Genomic DNA, 19,562 nt, shown 5'->3' on the forward strand with positions numbered 1-19,562 from the left:
CATGCTTGGTATGTAAACTGGAGAAAACTTATCTGGGGGACCGCTGTTTGGGATCTGGCTGGGTGTCACTCAGTGGGTTGTGAGCAATTGCATTGTGCGTGACTTGGTTTATATCTCCTGTTATTATTATTACCATTTTTGCAATTACTACTATTACTACTGCCATCATTATTATTATAATTACTATTACTATAATTATTTTATTTATTATCATTATTATATTATATTATATTTGTTGTAGCTGTTGTAGCTGTTGTAGCTGTTGTAGCTGTTGTAGCTGTTGTAGCTGTTGTAGCTGTCGTTGCTGTTGTTGCTATTGTTGCTGTTGTTGCTATTGTTGCTATTGTTGCTGTTGTAGCTGTTGTAGCTGTTGTAGCTATTGTAGCTATTGTAGCTATTGTAGCTATTGTTGCTATTGTTGCTATTGTTGCTATTGTTGCTATTGTTGCTATTGTTGCTATTGTTGCTATTGTTGCTATTGTTGCTATTGTAGCTGTTGTTGCTATTGTTGCTATTGTTGCTATTGTTGCTATTGTTGCTATTGTTGCTATTGTTGCTATTGTTGCTATTGTTGCTATTGTTGCTATTATTTTGCCTTTCTGTCTCATTAAACTGTCTTCATTTTAACCCAAGATGTTTGTTTCTTTCCTGATTCCCTCTCCCATCCCACTGGGCTGGAGGCAGTAAGAGAAGGGCTGTGTGTGATGTTCAGCTGCCTGCTGGGTTAAACAAAACAGTCCTGGTGAAAGGAGTGATCATGCAAGGTGTCCCAGAGGAAGAGGTGAACCTGAGGAGGGCACAGGGTAACAAGGGCCCTTCAATGCCAGGACAGGCTGTGAGGAGCCAGGATGCCAAAAGATGTCAGACTGGAGAATGTTTCAGGACACCATCTTGGTTCAGCCCTCCCCTGCCCTTTGTGCCATGAGAGACACCCCATGGTCCTGCCCAGCCTTGTCCTCGGCTCCTGAGCCAGCTGGGAAGATGGAAAGGGCTCAGCAGCAGTGATCCTCATCCAGTTGGGTCTGTTTCCCAGCCCAACCAGCGTGGCCAGAGCAGAGTCACCCATGGCCCCAGGGCACCACAGCCCCTCGCTCTGCAGAGCAGCATCGCCAGCTCAGGGCCCTGTGGGGAGTACAGGGAGGGAACCAGGACCAGCTGGCCAGGCCAGGCTGGACACCCTCACCTGGGGAAAGGGATGTCCCTGGAGAAGAGCAAGGGAGCATTTCTGTGCCTGCAGGGAGGAATCCAGGAGGAAGAGAAACCTCTTTCTGCAGACACTCATTTGGGTCAGGCTGCTCTGTTGCTGGAGCAGGACTCTTGTTCTGGTCTGAGGAGAGGGGCTGGCACTGATGGACACAGGTCATCTGTGGTGGGGATCTGCTGGAGTTGAATCTGCTTTTCCTGTCTGTCCACACCTCCTCAGGAGACACTCTGCATCAGTATCCATTGGAGAATTCTACTATCACATCTTCAAAGTGCTCATTCAAAGTGTCCTCTTTATCTGCTCTCCTGAAACCTCTCTAATTAACTCTATAAGCTTTGTAGAGCTTGAAGAAAATTATGCAGGAGACGTGGCTTGTGAGAGCTTGGGGCATTTTAGTGAGCTCATGCTGCATTTGAGGCTGAGTCCATGAACCTCAGGTACTGAGAACAAACAAAGCTCTCAAGGAGGCAAAGTCAGAAACAAAACTTCAAAGCTCCTTGAAGCATTAATGAGGCCTGTTCCTGACAAAGGCTCCCCAGGGATTCGTTGGAGGCTGTGATGACAGGTGGGCCAAGGCCCTGTGCAGGTGGCTCTGATGCTGAGGAACTCCTTGGTTTGCTTTCTGAAGCAGAAAGGAGACCCATGAGCTCCAGGCAATGTGAAGGGGGATCCTGTCCCTCACACACGGCTCAGGGCTCTTCCTGGGACCGTGGGATGTGTGTGTGCAAGGCCCAGGGAAGGACAACACTGGTACAACAACTTCCAGCTTCCCCATGGGGCTGCAAGGAGGCACCGAGGCCCCAATGCCATGAGGACAACATGTCTTCTCCTGGGCCTCAGTGGGAGAGACAACTGCCATGGCCAAGGGGACAGAGACCTGGGTTCTATCGATGCCTCCCAGCCTTGACAGTGCCTTTTGCCATCTCCACCACCGGCTGCTCCACACAGTCCTACACCTTCCCCTCTTTCCCTGCAGGCTATAGACGCCCATCTCACTTCCCCACCTGCTCTCACCCAGCATTTCTGCACCTTCACTGCTGTGTCTGCACCCTCACTGGCTGCTCTTTGGAACACAAACCATGGGCTGATCCAGCTCCCTCTGGGCGACCTCTTGCACCACAGCACTGCCCTTCCAGTGACATTTCTTCCTCCTCATATTCAGTCTCTGTCTTCCAAGTTGCTCTTCTTGCCTTTTTTTCTCCCTCTCCTGCATTTTCCCACTACCATGGAAAGCTCGACTATCTCAGAAACTGCCCTTCAAGCAGGGAACCCAACCTGTCAGGCTTCTTGTGGTCTTTCACCTCACCACACAGAAGTAACCTCACCGTGATCTTGTAAAACCCATGAGTGCCTTTCAGCTTCTCTGGTAGACATGACCATATACCAGCTGCTGTCCTGTCATGTACTCAGGCAGAATGGACATGACAGCCCATCTCCAAGTCCTCTTCGTGGACAGGGCCTGTCCTAGTGCAGAGGTTCTTTCCCAGCCACGTCCCTGCTGCTGGTCTGTCACCTCCAGAGCCAGAACTGACCCCATGGTCCCCTCCACAGCCACAGGCTTTTTACTGGATTATGAGTTTCTGAGACACAAATTACCTCATAACACCATCCCCATCCATCGCCCTCCTTACAGCCCAGGATGTGACCTGACACAAGTGTACTTGTTTTATCAAACTGATCAAATATATTTCATCCTCCTGATCTGAGTGGAGAAACATTCTTCACAGGAATGGCTTTATTTATGTTGACAACTTTTCTATGTCCTTCTCTGTCTTTTTTTTTTTTTTTCTTCCTCCATCTATTCTCTCTTCAAAAACCTCTCCAAGGGAAAAACTCTTTGAATCACAGAATTACTCAGGTTTGAAGAGAGCCCTGAACATCATCTTATCTCACTCTCCTGCTCAAGGCAGAGTGAACCAGGTGAGGTTGTTCAAGGCCTCCATCCAGCATTGCATCATCCACAAAGGAGCTGAAAGTGCGCTGCATCACATCATACAGGGGGAGGAAAAAGACATTCAACAGTGCTGACCCAACTGCTGGTTACTGAAAGGTGCTGCACGTGGTAATTGGCTGCACAGAGAACTTTGTACCTTTGATGACGTTTGAGCTTGATGGTTCAGCCAGCTTCCCACCCAGCATCCACTTCTTCAGCCCAGACAGCAACAATCTGGCTATAAAGACACCACACATGACCATGTTTTAGGTCTTGAAAAACTCCATGTATACAACCATGCCTCTCTTTTCCCTGCCCAGTTTGGTTCAGCAATCTCTTTATTGTCCTTCAAGTGCCTGGAAATGGATGCAGGAGAACATATCCCATCCGCTTCCCAGGGATGGAGGTAGGCTTAGCAACCCCTAAGTCACCCAGTTCTTATTCTTGCCTATCTTGAAGATGGCTTTGATATCTGTCTTTTCCAAGGATCCCAGAACCTCTCTGATTGCTTTGGTTCTTATGAGAGCACAATCCAGCACCTTGGGCAAGGGTGACGTAGCAGACAGGACCACTTGCAATGAGCCTGTCCAAGGCAGCTGAGGTGAATCTCACTGGGCCAGTGGGGTTTGTTCCTGGAGTCACACACAGAAATGTCAGGGTTCTGTCAGGCTTCCACATCTGAGCTGGCTTTGTGGAGTTCTTCTGCACCCAGGGATGTTCAGAGAGTCTTTCCCTTTTACTTACAGAGGTAGGATTCACGGTGTGTCTCTGGCCTTCTTTTGCCACTCCCAAAGGATGGGACCACTTCATCCCTGTGCTGTGTCACCATACTCTAAACTCTGCTGGGATGCCCCACCTCATTAGCAACGGACATAGGCACCTCTGTTCAGGGCAGTAAATGGGCCACTCCATGATAATTGATCTGGGGCAGACTCCCCAGGGTGTCCAGCACACATGGGCAGAGACCAGACCCTGCTTTCCTGGTCCTTCAAGCCTGTCACAGGAGGCCTGGCTGTGAGAACACGTTTGTGTGCTCCAACCCTGCACACCACACTGTTTAGCTGTACAATGGTGTTTTGACCTGCAGGCCACTTTCTTGGGAAGACTCTTGAGATAAGCTTTGGAAGAAGACCTAAATCTTCAGGAACTGCCCTGAGGAGATCACCTTTCTTTGTGGAAGTCTGTTATGGAGCCCAGCGTTGTCACAGAAATGCCCATTGCCTGTCCCTGTCTATGGCCACAGCACTGCCACACAGCAGGGCAGTGACCAAGCTGCCAGAGCACTCAGGCCTTGCACCAGTGCCAGAGATCAGAAAGAGTGTGTGGGAGTGGAAAGAGAACAACTCAGGAGACCAAGTGCTGGTGTTCCCTGGCAGTGCTGCCATGACAGAACATTGTTCTTCTCCACCCATGAACAAAGGAACTGTCCCTTGAGCTCCAAAAATGCCTTGCAGGTAGGATCTCAGGAAAAAAAAGTCACTGCAGGGCCCTTTATTTTGTTTAAACACAGAGAGCACAGCTCCTTATTTAAACAAACACCCGCTTGGAAAATAAAAGCCGACAGTGAATTAGAAAGGAGACGATACTACCAGAATCGAAAAAACAACACCACCACCACCAACAGAAAGAAGCAAACAGTCTGAGCCTCCAATGAGTTAAATTTTTGCTGTTATGCAAGATAATATGGGCAGAAAACCTCCAGTCATTTGTTTGCACAGGGCATCCTTGAGCTCCTGGTTCCTCATGCTGTAGATGAGGGGGTTCACTGCTGGAGGCACCACTGAGTACAGAAGCGCCATCATCAGGTTCAGAAATGGAGACGAGGTGGAGGGAGGCTTCAAGTAGGCAAACATGCCAGTGCCAAGAAACAGGGAGACCACAGCCAGGTGAGGGAGGCATGTGGAAAAGGCTTTGTGCCGTCCCTGCTCAGAGGGGATCCTTAGAACAGCCCTGAAGATCTGCACATAGGACAGCACAATAAAAACAAAACAGCTGAATAGTACTAAGAGACTAACCACAATCAGCCCAGCTTCCCTAAGGTAGGCATCTGAGCAGGAGAGCTTGAGGATCTGGGGGATTTCACAGAAGAACTGGTCCACAGCATTGCCCTTGCAGAGTGGTACTGAAAATGTATTGACTGTGTGCAGCAGAGCATTGAGAAACCCAGTGGCCCAGGCAGCTGCTGCCATGTGGACACAAGCTCTGCTGCCCAGGAGGGTCCCGTAGTGCAGGGGTTTGCAGATGGCAACGTAGCGGTCATAGGACATGATGGTGAGAAGATAAAACTCTGCTGAAATGAAAAATCCAAACAGAAAGAGCTGTGCAGCACATCCTGTGTAGGAGATGGCCCTGATGCCCCAGAGGGTATTTGCCATGGATTTGGGGAGAGTGGTAGAGATGGATCCCAGGTCGAGGAGGGCGAGGTTGAGCAGGAAGAAGTACATGGGGGTGTGCAGGTGCTGGTCCCAGGCTATGGTGGTGATGATGAGGCCGTTGCCCAGGAGGGCAGCCAGGTAGATGCCCAGGAAGAGCCAGAAGTGCAAGAGCTGCAGCTCCTGTGTGTCTGTGAACAGCAGGAGGAGGAACTGGATGATGGAGCTGCTGTTGGACATTTGCTCTTCCTTGACATGGAGGCACTGTTTTGAAAAAGGAAATGACAAACAAGGGAAGACTCCTCTGAGATGGCCACTGCATTTTTTCATAGAAATCACCCAGAACTGAAATGCATTCCCTTTCTCTGGTCTGTGCTGGCTGAGTGTGCTGCCAAACAACGAACTTTGCTGCAGTGGGGACCTGACAGCTAGTTTGTGACAGTTTCAGCATTTACAGGGAATGTCAGACATAATCCATCATTAATAAAAAAGTTCAATATCTGCATTCATGATTCTCAGGAGTGTGGGTTGGAGAGGGGAAGCTTAGCATGTCTTTATTATAGTTTTGTCTGTGTTTTTTATTTCCCACCACCCATCTTGCGAGTGGGGTTTTTGGTGTAGAAATTCTAATTTTAATGACTGAAAATGTGAAGATTCTTGAGACAGAACATGCAAAAGGGCTCAGCTATCTGCAGCTTAGTGCAGAGTCAGGTGAGCACCAGTGTCCATCAGAATTTTTCTCATCTGCCATATGCTTTCACCTGTGGCACCTTGAGATGAATTCACACAGAAATTACCCTTAAAAAAAAACCCCAAAACTGGACTCCTATGGGAGCAGGGGAGCACTGTTCAAAAGGGCAGGTCTGCTAATCTTCTCTGTCCGAGCCCAGAGGTGGAGATGTGATGGAGAGAGCAGGACATGACCCATCCCAGAGAGAAGCAAAAGCCTCTGAGAGAAGAGTGCCGACCCCCAAGGAAAGGCTCAGCATTCCTGGGATCCTACAGCAGAGCTGGGCCTTTCTGGGGCAGCTTGCAAACCCAGCAGGACAGGCAGAGCAGAGAGTCAGGGCTGCTGAAGATGGGATGTGCTCAAGGGACAGTCAGATCATTGCCCAGCAGACAGCACCCAGCATCATCTGCAGAGAAGGACCAAAAGAGCTCCTGAACACCCCCTGCTCTGCTGCCTGGAGCTGTCCCTGCCTGCAGCTGTGTCTGTGTCCCCAGGTCTCCTCCTGTCACTGTCACAGACCCCATCCCACCCACTGTGTGCTCAGCTCTGCCCTGCAGACCCCTCCCAGCAGCCAGCACTGCCCAGGGGCAGCTCTGTGTGGGCGGCTCTGATGGGAACAGGAGCCCAACCTGGGGGGCTGAAAAAGTAATCCTGATACTGTCTGCAAGCCACAGTGTGTTGATTTCTGATACTCACAGGTTTATTCACCTCTCAGAGTAACAGTTTTGAAATTTCAGTGCCTCCTCCTGAACTGAGACAATAATTTCTGTGTCCCATTGCCCAACCAGACAACTCAGAGTAGGTGACTGATAGAATAGGATCCTTCCCTTTCTGGTTGCCCCTGTTTTGCTGTGCTTCTTTAAAAGTGCCCTGGAAGATGTGTTTTAGTGTTCTGGAGCTGTGAGCAGCCCTGACTCATGCAGTGCTCTCCCAAGAGCAGAAGGACCCTGCATTGACCTAATCAGAAGCTGTTCCTTTCATGCAGAACTTCTCCCTATAGAACCATGGGGATCTCCATGGGCAGTCTGAGTGCTGACCCTGACCAGCAGCAGAGTCCTTGCACCAACATACAGATCCTGGGGTGCAGGGACCGTGCTTTGAAGGACAGCCCTGGGCACCCTTATTCAAAATTTCTGAACAAGAGCCCCCTCTTACAGATCCAACAAGTTCTGGGTTTAGGAGATGCCTCCAAGAGCTACAGTTGTATTGCCTTCACCCAGTGACTTACCGTGACAAGGACTGAGAAAATTTCTCTTCCAGTGAGCTCTCAGTCATCCTTCCAATCCTGACCACCTTTAAGCTTTCTCACTGCCTGTCTCCTCTGCCCTCGGTGCTGCAGGCAGAGCCCTCAGCCCTGCTGTGTGTGCAGAGGAGCTGCTCCTGGGCAGAGCTGTCTCTCTGCAGCTCTGCTGCTTCCATGAGCTCCCTGTGTCCCAGGAGCCCAGCCCAGCTCAGCAGCACAGGAGCAGCCTGAGGCATTTTAATGACCCTCTGGTGTGTTTGGTTCTGAGTCCATGAACCTCAGACCCTGAAAGGAAGCTGAAGAAACTTCTGAAGAAGTCCAAGTCAGATCAAAACTCCAATATTTCTTGTAATGTTATTGGGTCCCACTGAGGGACACAACTGAGAAAGTGTTCCCAAGGTGTGGTTAGAGCAGAAAACTAGAGGCAAAGATGGCAGATCAGGGAAAGCAACGTAAGAATGTCTCTGAGGCTGAGTAAATCTGGGTATGGTACAGGCTGCCCAGGGCAATGGTAGAGTCACCATCCCTGGAGGTGTTTAAAATGCATTTAGATGAGGTTTTTAAGAACATGGTTTAATGCTAGAGTTAAGCTAGGTCATGGTTGGACTCAATGATCCTGAGGGTCTTTTCCAACTGAAATGATCCTACGATTCTATATTTCATTAACACAATAGTGCATGTTATAGAGAGGAAGAAGTTGTGAAATAGAGGGTAGTGGGACGGTGTCACGCTGAAGTGAAATAGATTGAGCTTTGATTTTGAGGCTGCAGAAGAAGGAGAATGTGCTGGGATATGGACAGAAATAGAGGATTCAAATGAGTCAGGGGGCTGGGACATCTCAGGTGTTTAAGGAGCACTTGCAGGGCCTTGGAAGAAGTTGCAAAGCTTATCGGGAACTCACAGCCATTGGCAAAACATCAGAAAATGACCGCTTTGTGTTTGCACTGATTGTCAGTGAGGAGACAGTCATCAATAAACTGGGGACATGATGGGGTCAGAGTGAGGTGAGGGAGCAGGGGTGTTGGTTAAAATCTGCCGAGATGGAGGCACAGGCATAGGACAGTGTAGGACAGCCTGGGGTGGGGATGGTCACTTTGTGGGGGCTGGGATCCCACAACAGAACAGAATTCCTTGTCCTTTTGGCTATGGCTGCTGTGACTCCCACTGAGGCCCCTGAGAAGACACCAGTTCCTTGCAGCTCCAGTGCTTTGTTACAACCTCCTCCACCCTCCAGAGAGCCTAGGAGGAATCCTGTCACTGTCCTGCCCTCAGCATTGCACACTCCACATCTCAGTGCTTCCAGGAGGAGCCCTGAGCATCCCATGAGGGAAGAGATCCCCATTTCTAGAGTATGGGGGTCAGGACTTGACATCCTGCTTGATGAAACACATCAAAGGCTTTCACAGCAACCTCCACTTTTGATTTTCAACCTGTAATCAGTGTCTCTGGCTTTACCAGCCCCACGGGAGGGCAACCTTGTCTGCTCATTCTCTCCATGGTCTCTTCTGTGATGGCCCTCAGTGGGGCCCACTAACACCCTCAAAACCTTGGAGCTTTGCTGCTTTTACCTCTGTAGAGGCTTGTTCAGTCCACTTTCAGGATCTGCAGTTTATCAACTTGGCACCAGAGGGCTCATGAACATGCAAAATGCCCCACAAGCCAAATTTCTCAGCAGTGTTTTCTTAATTCCTCAGTTCTTATCTGGTTAATTAGAGAGATCTAGGAAGTGAAAATATTTCAATAATAAAAGACAATGAGAAAAAAATGTATCCCACTTTTCTTCATTTCTCGGCTTACACATTCAGTGACATCATCAATCTACAAATGGTAATGAAACCAAACGTCTCCAAATGAAAACTGAATATGTAGGGAAGTCAAGACTGGCACATGTTTTACTTGTAGAAGAAGCTGCACATAGATACAGAAAGATGTTTCTTAGCTGACAAAAAAGAAAAAAAAAAAAAAAAGCACCACAGGTTCAATAAAAATGAAATACAATGAAATACACTTCTCTGATGTAAAGTAAGCCCATATTCTCTCACAGCAAGTCATCAAGTCATACCCTGAAGTCACAAGCTCCCTTGATTTACAGAGGGAAGCAAAGAGACAAAGTGAATGAAATGCTCGCTTTTGCAGCACTCCAAGCTGAGTGCATTGTTTGTTCCTGTTCACAGCAGCAGCTAGGCTCAGCTCTAGATGAGCTTAGTCCTTTCTGATTTTCTCCCTGCATGACTTCATGGCATCCTTTTATTCCTCTTGAGTAGTCTGCCCCTCCTTCCAAAGGTTATAAATTCTCCTTTTATTCCTAAGTTCCAGCTACAGCTCTCTATTCAGCCAGGCTGGCCTTCTTCCCTGTGGCTTGCCTTCCAACACATGGGGACAGCCTGCTCCTGCGCCTCATAGATTTCCGTCTTGAAGAGAGACCAGTCCAGGAAACTGGACTGCTTTGTCCTTCAGGACTGCCCGCCAAGGGACTCTGGCAGCCAGCCTCCTAAACAGGTCAAAGTCTGCCCTTCAGAAGTACAAAGTAGCAGTTCTGATGACCACCCTCCTTATATCTCCAAGAATAGAAAACTCGATCATTTCACAATTGGTATGCCCAATGTGAACCAACATGCCATGAATCCTACTCTACTCACAAACATCAGGTCCAGTGGGCATCTTCCCTAGTTGACTCACTGACCAGCTGTGTCAGGTAGTTGTCTTCCATAAACTCCAGAAGCCTCCTACAGTGTTTCCTCTCTGCTGTGTTGTATTTAAGCAGACATCTGGTAGGCTGAAGTCCCTTACAAGAACAAGGGCTGGAAACGGGGAGACTTCTCCCAGATGCCTGCAGAATATTTCATCTGCCTCTTCATCTTGGTTGGGTGGTCTGTAACAGACCCCCCTCACCAGGATGTCTGCCTTGTTGGCCTTCCCCTTGATTCTTACCCATAAACACTCAACTCTATCATCACCTTCAGCAAGTTCCAGACAACCAAAACAAATCAATGAGCCCTGCTAACTTCCCCCAGAATCCTTTTCCCGCTTTGAGAGAGGTGTGTCCCATTTGTCGCTAGCAGGCCAGGTGCCATGTAAACCAACCCATGATCAAAAAACCCAAAATTCTGCCACTGACACCAGTCCCACAGGCAAGTCTTCCTGTATGTGCTGGGTCTTCCTGCACCTTTCCTTGCCATACCCTGCAATGGTAGGGACAGAGCAGAACACTACTTGTGCTCCTGATCCCTTAGCCAGTCATCCCAAGACCCTGAAGCCCTTCTTGGACTGCCTTTGGATTTCCCTTTCCAGTCTTATCACTGCTTACCTGAAAAATCAGTAGAGGATAATAATCTGAAGGCCTAACCAGGGGAAGAAGTTAACCCACTCCCCAGGGAGGCAGCAGCCTTCCCTGACAAGTGGATCTGGTCTGCATATTGAGCCTTCTGTCCCCTTTAGAAGGGTCTCTCCTATGGGCGCAACCTGCCTTTTTTTTTTTCTTTTTCTACATCAGCTGTGTTGACGGAGGATGCACGGTTACTTCTCCTCTGCAGCACCTCCAACTTAGTTGTACCACCTTCCTCAATGTTATTGTTTGGTTCCACTTGCAGAGCTTGATACCTGTTTTGCAAGGGAACCTGGGAAGGTGGGTTGGTCACAGCATAGACCCTCTTACTTCTGCACTGGGCAGGAACCTGTTGTCATTGCCCCCTGTCTTGCCAGTCACTACATTCCACTGTGCAGAGAGAGAGTAGTGAGTCCTCTGTACCGTGTCCCCTGTCTACCTGCTGGGCCTTTCCCTGGGAAGGTCAGGTTTGACTCCACTGGTCTGTCTACCTCTCACACTCTCTGATGCTCCTCAACGTCCTCACCTCCTCTTGAAGCTCTGTCACTAAGTGGAGGAGTTCCTCTACCTGGGCATGGATCCCACAGCTCTGCTTACGGCTGCCATCCAGTCCTGGTGTAAGATCATGGCTCACCCTAGAGCCCAACACCTGGGTAGCAGTGTCTGTGCACAGGGTAGCTCCATCAGTAGTGACAGGGGTCAACCTTGCGGAGGCTATGGCTTTCTGCACAGTAGTCACCATACTCCCTGGCTGAGCTGACAGAGATTCCCCGCCCTTTCTGCGTATCTTTTCACGTGAACTGTCATGAAAACTACCTTGTCCTGCTCTGTTTGCCTGCTCTGTTCACAGTGCTTCTGGTCCCGGCACTTCCTGGGCTGCTTTTTATAGGCATGGTCACCATTGCCCCAGCAACGCTCAGGTCTCGTCAGCAACTCTTGCAAGCTCCCAGGGCTGCCCCAGCAGTCCCCTGACTTGGGAAAATGCTGCCTGTGCCTAAAAGCTGCCACTGTTTCTGCAGATCTGAATCAACTTCACAGCAAGTCCTCTCAGCAACTGACAAAAGTCAAGGTTGGTTGTTCATCCCCCTTTCTCATATCCTCTTCATGGTCACACAAGCAAAACCACAGGGTGCCTCATGGTGTGTACCCTCTATATTTGCTCTCTTGCACAGAAAAATGCTCCCTTCTAATAACTGAGATACTGGTCCATACAGGTATGGCGTACAACATACCCTCTTTGAATCACCAAAACTACCAGGACACTTTTTCAGCTATCATGACCAGTAGTTTCTCCACAGCTGAGAATGGGATTAAGAGAGATCAGGAGGTTACTATCTCATTTTCTTCTTCCTCTTCCTCTTTCTTCCCTTCTCTTGATGGTCCTGCTTTTTCATCATCCCTTACTTAGTGAGCTGACTTTCTTTGAAGCTTTTTTCTTTTTCCTAGGGGCAACTGATATTGGCAGGGATCCATCCTCTTGCCCATCTGCAGTGCCTGTCAGCCTGGGGTTTGAGTAGCAGCAGCTCTGGTCAGCGGGTTGGAGCAGCCACAGTGATTATTACATTGTTGTCAGATCTAGAGCCCTTCTCTTCCTCTTGGGGGTACTGAACGATGTTGAACAGGGCTCAGCAGATATGGGCCAGGCTCCAGCACATTGCAGTGATCTGTGTCTCCCTGGAACTGTCAGGGTGACAGCTCACCTCTTCTGAATATTCTACCAATTTTTCAGGATTCTTTACTTTTTCAGGGGTGCAGTTCCAAAACTTGGGACATGCCCACAATCCTAGGCATTTGCTGACGCTGTTCCACATACTCTGTCACTCGTAACTATCCAGCATCAGGGCAGATCTCTAGATGGTATTCTTAAATTGCTTGCTAACCTGGGCCAAAACAATATTTCCAAGAGATACCAATAGAAGTATTTTACCTACCCAAGGATGTTGAAGGTACCAATAATTTATTGTAATGAAGGAGGTGACATCACAGAAGAAAGTAGCAAATATGCCTTTCTGTATTTCGTCCATAAAAAAACTTCTCAGATGAGGCGTAGTTTCTAATTGTCTCCACAAGATGGTGTCGGAAGTACAGTAATGGCTTCAGTACAAATCTCAAATGCCAGATTAAACTCAAGGTCACTATTCTAATAGCCAATTTCCCAGGTAAAACATCACTAAACGTTGCAGAGCACCTCAAAGTGCAAAAGCCAGCACCAGCCTTTAACATGTACAGTAAAAACAAGAGTAGAGTTCAGATCAATCAAACTGATATAAACAACAGATTAATCAATATCGTGACCCATGACTATCAACAGATACAAATCCGTTATCACCCCTCAGTTAATATGCTGTTATCTCAAGTTCTTCTTGCAGCATGTTGGATGCTGAAAAGGACTGTTATGGCTTAATCCCAAGTGGCAAGTAGGATCACACAATCTGTCGCTCAGTCCTCCTCCCCACATGGGATAGGAGAGAGGATCAGAAAGGAAAAAAACCTCACGGATTGAGATAAGAATAGTTTACTAGAACAACAAAAGAAGATAAAACAATAATAATGACAATAACAGCAACAGTAATAATAACAAAATAATAATAATAATTTGAAGAGGAGAGGAGACCTCACATCGCCCTAGGGTGGAATCAATGTGCTCAGCTAGCTCCCTGAAATGCCTGTACACCAATGCGTGCTGCACAGGGAATAAGCAGGAGGATATAGAAACCTGTGTTCAGTAAAGAGATTATGATCTGGTTGGAATTACAGAGACATGGTGGGACAGCTCACATGACTGGAATGTGGTCATGGATGGCTATGTCCTTCTCAGGAAAGACAGGCCAGCCAGGCGAGGTGGTGGAGTTGCTCTTTATGTGAGAGAGCAACTACAATGTATTGAGTATTGTCCAGGCATGGATGAGGAGCAAGTTGAGAGTCTGTGAGTGAGAATTAAGGGGCAGGCTGGCAGGAGTGATACTGCTGTGGGTGTCTATTACAGGCCACCAGATAAGGATGAGGGAGTTGATGAGACCTTCTACAGACAGCTGAGATCAGCCTTGCAATTACAGACGTTGTTTGTCATGGAGGATTTTAACTACCCTGATGTTTGCTGGAAGGACCATTCAGCCAGCCATCCACAGTCCAGGAGGTTCCTCCAGTGCATTGATGAGAACTTCCTGATGCAAATGGTGGAGGAGCCGACTAGGAGAGGTGCACTGCTGGATCTCATCCTCACTAACAAGGAGGGTCTGGTTGAAGCAGTAAAGGTTGAGGGCTGCCTTGGCTGCAACGACCATGAGATGGTGGAGTTCAGGATCTTGTGTGGCAGGAACAGAATACCAAGCAGAATCACGACCCTAGAGTTCAGTAGGGCCAACTTTGGCCTTTCAAGCAATTGCTAGGGGAAATCGCATGGGCAAGGCTACTTGAAGGTAAAGGGGCTCAAGATAGTTGGTTGACATTCAAGGACTGCTTCTTCCAAGCTCAAGATCAGAGAATCCTGACACATAGGAAGTCAAGGAAGAGAGCCAGGAGACCTACTTGGTTAAACAGGAAACTGCTGGGCAAACTTAAGTGGAAGAGGATAGTTTACAGATCATGGAAGGAGGGGCTGGCCACCTGGGAAGAATATAAGGCTGTTGTCAAAGGATATAGGGAGTCAAGTAGGAAAACTAAGGCCTCCTTAGAACTAAACCTTGTGAGAGGGATCAAGGACAACAGAAAGAGTTTCTTTAAATACATGGCAGATAAAACTAACACCAGAGGCAATGTAGGCCTACTGATGAATGAGGTGGGTGCCCTGGTGACAGAAGATACAGAGAAGGCAGAGTTACTTAATGCCTTCTTTGTCTCTGTCTCCGCTGCCGGAGGCTGTTCTGAGGAGCCCCGTACCACTGGGGCCCCAGAAGAAGTCAGGACAATGGAGGAGTTTGCCTTGGTTGAAGAGGAATGGGTTAAGGAACAATTAAGCAGTCTGGACATCCATAAATCCATGGATCTTGATCAGATGCACCCGTGGGTGCTGAGGGAGCTGGCTGCAGTCCATCATCTTTGCTAAGCCATGGTGAACAGGAGAGGTGCCTGAGGACTGGAGGAAAGCAAATGTCACTTCAGTCTTCATAAAGGGCAAGAAGGAGGACCCAGGTAACTATAGACTGGTTAGCCTCACCTCCATCCCTGGAAAGGTGATGGAACAATTTATCCTTGGCACCATCTCAAGGCATAAGAAGGATAAGAGGGTCATTAGGGGCAGTCAACATGGCTTCACCAAGGGGAAGTCATGCTTAACCAAAGTCATAGCCTTTTTTGAGGACATAACCAGGTAGATAGGTGATGGCAAAGCAGTGGATGTGGTCTATCTTGATTTCAGTAAAGCATTTGACACCTTCTCCCACAGCATCCTTACAGCTAAACTGAGGGAGTGCAGTCTGAATGATCGGGTAGCAAGGTGGACTGTGAACTGGCTGAAGGGAAGAAGCCAGAGAGTCGTGGTCAGTGGGGCAGAGTCCAGCTGAGGCCTGTATCTAGTGGAGTCCCTCAAGGGTCAGTACTGGGGCCTGTATTATTCAATATATTCATCAATGATTTGGATGAGGGAATAGAGTGTACTATCAGCAAGTTTGCTGATGACACCAAGCTGGGAGGAGTGGCTGACACTGGAAGCTGTGCTGCTATCAGAGACCTGGACAGGCTGGAGATTTGGGCAGGGAAAAATGTAATGAAATATAACAAGGGCAAGTGTAGAGTCTTGCATCTGGGCAAGAAAAACCCCAGGTACCAGTATATGTTGGGGAATTACCTGTTTGAGAGCAGTGTAAAGAGAAAGGGACCTGGGGGTCCTGGTGGACAACAGGATGACCATGCGCCAGCACTGGGCCCTTGTGGCCAGGAAGGCCAATGGTACCTGGGGTGGATTACAAGAGGGGTGGTCAGTAGGTCAGAGAGGTTCTCCTGCCTCTCTACTCTGTCTTGGTGAGACCACATCTGGAATATTATGTCCAGTTCTGGGCCCCTCACTTCCAGAAGGACAGGGAACTGCTGGAGGGAGTCCAGTGCAGAGCCATGAGGATCATTAAGGGAGTGGAGCACCACCCTTAGGAGGAAAGGCTGAGGGAGCTGGGTCTCTTTAGCTTTGGAGAAGAGGGACTGAGGAGTGACACCATTAATGTTTATAAATATGTAAAGGGTGAGTGTCACAAGGATGGAGCCAGGCACTTCTCAGTGACAACGAATGATAGGAGAAGGGGCAATGGTTGCAAACTGGAACACAGGAGGTTCCACTTGAATATAAGAAGAAACTTCTTCTCAGTGAGGATGATGGAGCACTGGACCAGGCTGCCCAGGGAGGTTGTGGAGTCTCCTTCTCTGCAGACATTCCAACCCGCCTGGACACCTTCCTGTGTAACCTCACCTGGGTGTTCCTGCTCCATGGGGGGATTGGACTGGATGAGCTTTCCAGGTCCCTTCCAACTCCTGACATTCTGGGATTCTGTGATTCTGTGATTCTGTGATTCTGTGATTCTGTGATTCTGTGATAATAACAGTAATAATAGAATATGCAAAACAAGTGATGCACACTGCAACCACTTGGTGCCTGTGACACCAATAGCCCATTAGTTCCCAAGCAGCTGTATTTGCCCTGAGCTACCTCTACTTTCAATAGTGAGCATGACATCACATGCTAAGGAATAACTCTTTGGCCACCTTGGGTCGGCTGTCCCAGCTTTGCTCCCCCAGCTTCTTGTGCACCTGGTAGATCATGGGAAGATGAAAAGTCTTTAAGTAACCAGTAACAACCAAAACATCAGTGTATTATTCGCCTTCTTCTCATACAAAATCCAAAACACAGCTACTAGAAAGAAAATTTACTCTATCTCAGCTGAAGCCAGGAAGGTATCCACAAGTAAACAAGGTCTCTTCTCTCCAGGGGAGGCCATGGGGACCCAGTAAGATCATGAAAAGGAGGCTGGAGGATGATTAACATCTCGTTCAGTAAAAGCCCATGGATGGTTCAATGTGCACTGGAAAACACCCAAAGTCATAAGAAATGCTCTGAGCCCATTCCACAGCTTTAGGCCCCTGGAAAAGAGCTCAGTGACAGTGACACCCAATCAGTTGTATCTGCATCCTTCACTGAGCAGCACAGCCAGTGTGGAGTCACCCCATGGTCCTGCAGCCAACTGGCTCTGCAGAGCATCACTGCCAGGTTGGGCACTGCGGGGAGCACAGGGAAGGTACCAGGGACACCAGGCCAGACCAGAGGAGGGATGGGGGAGATCAGACAGGAGCTGACCTGGACAGGCAGTTGCCTTGGAGAGAAAAATGCTGGTGTTGAGCTACTCCAAGATAATACCCAGAGTTTAGGGCGCAGGGCCAGAAGTCCTTGCTGTCCTGGTGCTTCACCAGACCTGGGAAGAGGCTAGAGAAAGATTGGTTTCCACCACTTTCCATCTCTTAGTGCCATCGTCCCTCCTGAAGAGTAGCATAGAAAGGAAATCTGGAACCCTATGTCTTCACTGAAAAAAATATTCACCCAGAAGCCACATCATCTTGCTCTGGTATGTCAGTCCTGGTGCTCAGCACATGTCCTTAAGACAAGCTTCCCCACCCTTACACCAAAAGTCACTCCTAGACAAGGCTCCTCAGCTAGAGCTGAGCTGGAGAACTGGGTTCCAGCTGTGACCAGAAGAAGGACAAGGCCTCTCCTGGGTTCTCTACAGGGTTGGCAGCCTCCTGTGATTCCCTTTAGAAAAGGCAGCATGCAGAGGAGAACTTAGGAAACTGTTGACCATCCCTTTGTTCATTGGAGTCTTCTAGGAACAGTCCCTCAGTCTCAATATCCAGCCCTCTTGTTGCTTCATGAACAGCCAGGAGAAAGTGCCTCAGGAACCTCATTAGACACCCCATCTCCTATAGCCCGGACAGGCAGTGCTCTCCCCATTGTAACTCTAATGGTTCTAGGGACCCAAGAGACACCTGTCTAGGAGATGTTGGGCAGGTAGTGCTGTGCTCCCAGCAGCTCCTCTGCAGCCAGACCAGCTTTTCATGGTCAGAAGAGGACTCACTGCTGCTCATGGGGTCAGGGGGTCTCCTGTAAGCTGCAGCCACTGGCAGTGCCTGCTGGGAACTCCCAGACTGAGGACTGAGTTTTGGTGTTCTCCACCACTCCTCATGGTACCTGCTGCTGGGCCTTGTGCTGCTGGTCACAACCCTCTGAGCCTGGCTGTTCAGTCAGTTCTCAGTGGTGCTAAATAGGAATATGGCCATGAGCACACTGGGCTGCACTGGGAGGAGCATGGCCACCCAGACAAGGGCACTTATTGTCCAGCTTGACTCAGCACTGGTGTGGTCACATCTGGAGTGGTGTGTTCCATTTTGAGGATCCTTATTCTGGAGGAATGCAGATGACCTGGCACGTGGCCAGAGGAAGTCTGCCAAGATAGGGTTGGGGTCATGTATGGAGAGCATGAGAGACGCTGGTTTCTCTAGCCTGGTGGAGGCTGAGTGAACATGCTGGTTTAACTGAAATGATGTTAATCTTCATGCAGTTAGAAGCTTTTCTCCTTCATAGCTAGCACCGGCTTTTGATTAGACTTACTATGAGAATAACGAGATAATGCTGCTTCTTCCCTGGGATTGAGTCAATCTTTTCTTCCACTAGCTTTCCAGTGTTTGGGATTTGGTATCAAGGTGATGTAAGATGTCACTGATATCTTGACTGTTGTCAGGGAAAACAAGGACTTCTTTGTCTTTCCAGCTGCAGGTCTGCTCAGGACAAGGGTGCTCCTGTCTCTGGGACGGGCTGTTTGGTATGACTGGAGTTACAAGAGGGGTTGCACTGTGTGCCATTTATTTGAATTTATATATATATTAGTAGTAGTAATAGTAGAATATTATTACTGTTGTTGTTGTCTTATTAAACTGTTTTTTCCTCAACCCATGAGTTTCTCCCCTCCCTTTCAGTTCTCTCTCTTATCCCACTTAGGGGGATGGAGAGAGTATGTAAGTGGCTATCATGGTCTTAGTTGTGGGCTGGGGTTAAATCATGACAGGAAAGAATAGTAGTAGCTCTAGAGAACTTCAAAGTAGCTTTCCAAGATGATGGCAGTTTTTTCGTAATGGGAAAATCATGACAAAGGAAAACCATCATAAACTGCAGCTTTGGAGGTCCAGAGTGGACCTCAGGATAAAGAAATGTCATTCTGAGCATAGTACTGTGGTCGTTCAGAGGGAGTCTGGATCAGCCCTTGGCTTTGTGTTTCAAGAAACAGTTGATGAGGATGAAGAGACAGCAGCACAGGTGGGGACATATTTTGGGGAGAACAAGGTGGGGAAGCGCATTGTGTGTTTGCAGCCTGCAGGGAAACAGCCACAGGCCTGGGACAGTGCAGGATGGACTGTGGTGGAGATGGCCAAGGGTGCTGGCAAGCCTGAATGTCCCTGAAAGACCCAAGGTCTTTGTCCCCTTGGTTATGGCTGATGTCCCTGCCACTGAGGCCTAAGAGGAGACACATCATTGTCATGGTCACGGGGCCTCATCTCCTCCTTGCAGCCTCCCAGGAAGACCAGGAAGTGTCACACCATTGTCCTTCACTTGGCATTGCACTCCCCACATCCCCAGGAATAGCCCTGAGACACATGTGAGGGACAGGATCTCCCTTTCTAGGGGTGGAGGGTCAAGGATTGGCCATTCTCCTTCAACAAACAAACCAAGGGTTTCCTCAGCATCAGAACTGCCTGTGCTTTGCCTTTGTCTGATGTAAGCACA

At 48.6% G+C, this 19,562-nt stretch overlaps 1 protein-coding gene across 1 annotated transcript; it reads right to left on the reverse strand.

The window, feature by feature from the left end:
- Nucleotides 1-4,792: 4,792 nt before the first annotated feature.
- Nucleotides 4,793-5,749, reverse strand: LOC309452441 (olfactory receptor 14A16-like; the record flags this gene model as incomplete). Its single annotated transcript, XM_082077065.1, has 1 exon — nt 4,793-5,749. The coding sequence occupies one exon, from the start codon at nt 5,747-5,749 to the stop codon at nt 4,793-4,795; it is 957 nt and encodes a 318-aa protein (XP_081933191.1).
- Between the last annotated feature and the right edge of the window lie 13,813 nt (nt 5,750-19,562).

This window comes from Streptopelia decaocto, assembly GCF_964273445.1.
Source record: "Streptopelia decaocto genome assembly, contig: HAP1_SCAFFOLD_138, whole genome shotgun sequence".
Lineage (NCBI taxonomy): Eukaryota > Metazoa > Chordata > Aves > Columbiformes > Columbidae > Streptopelia > Streptopelia decaocto.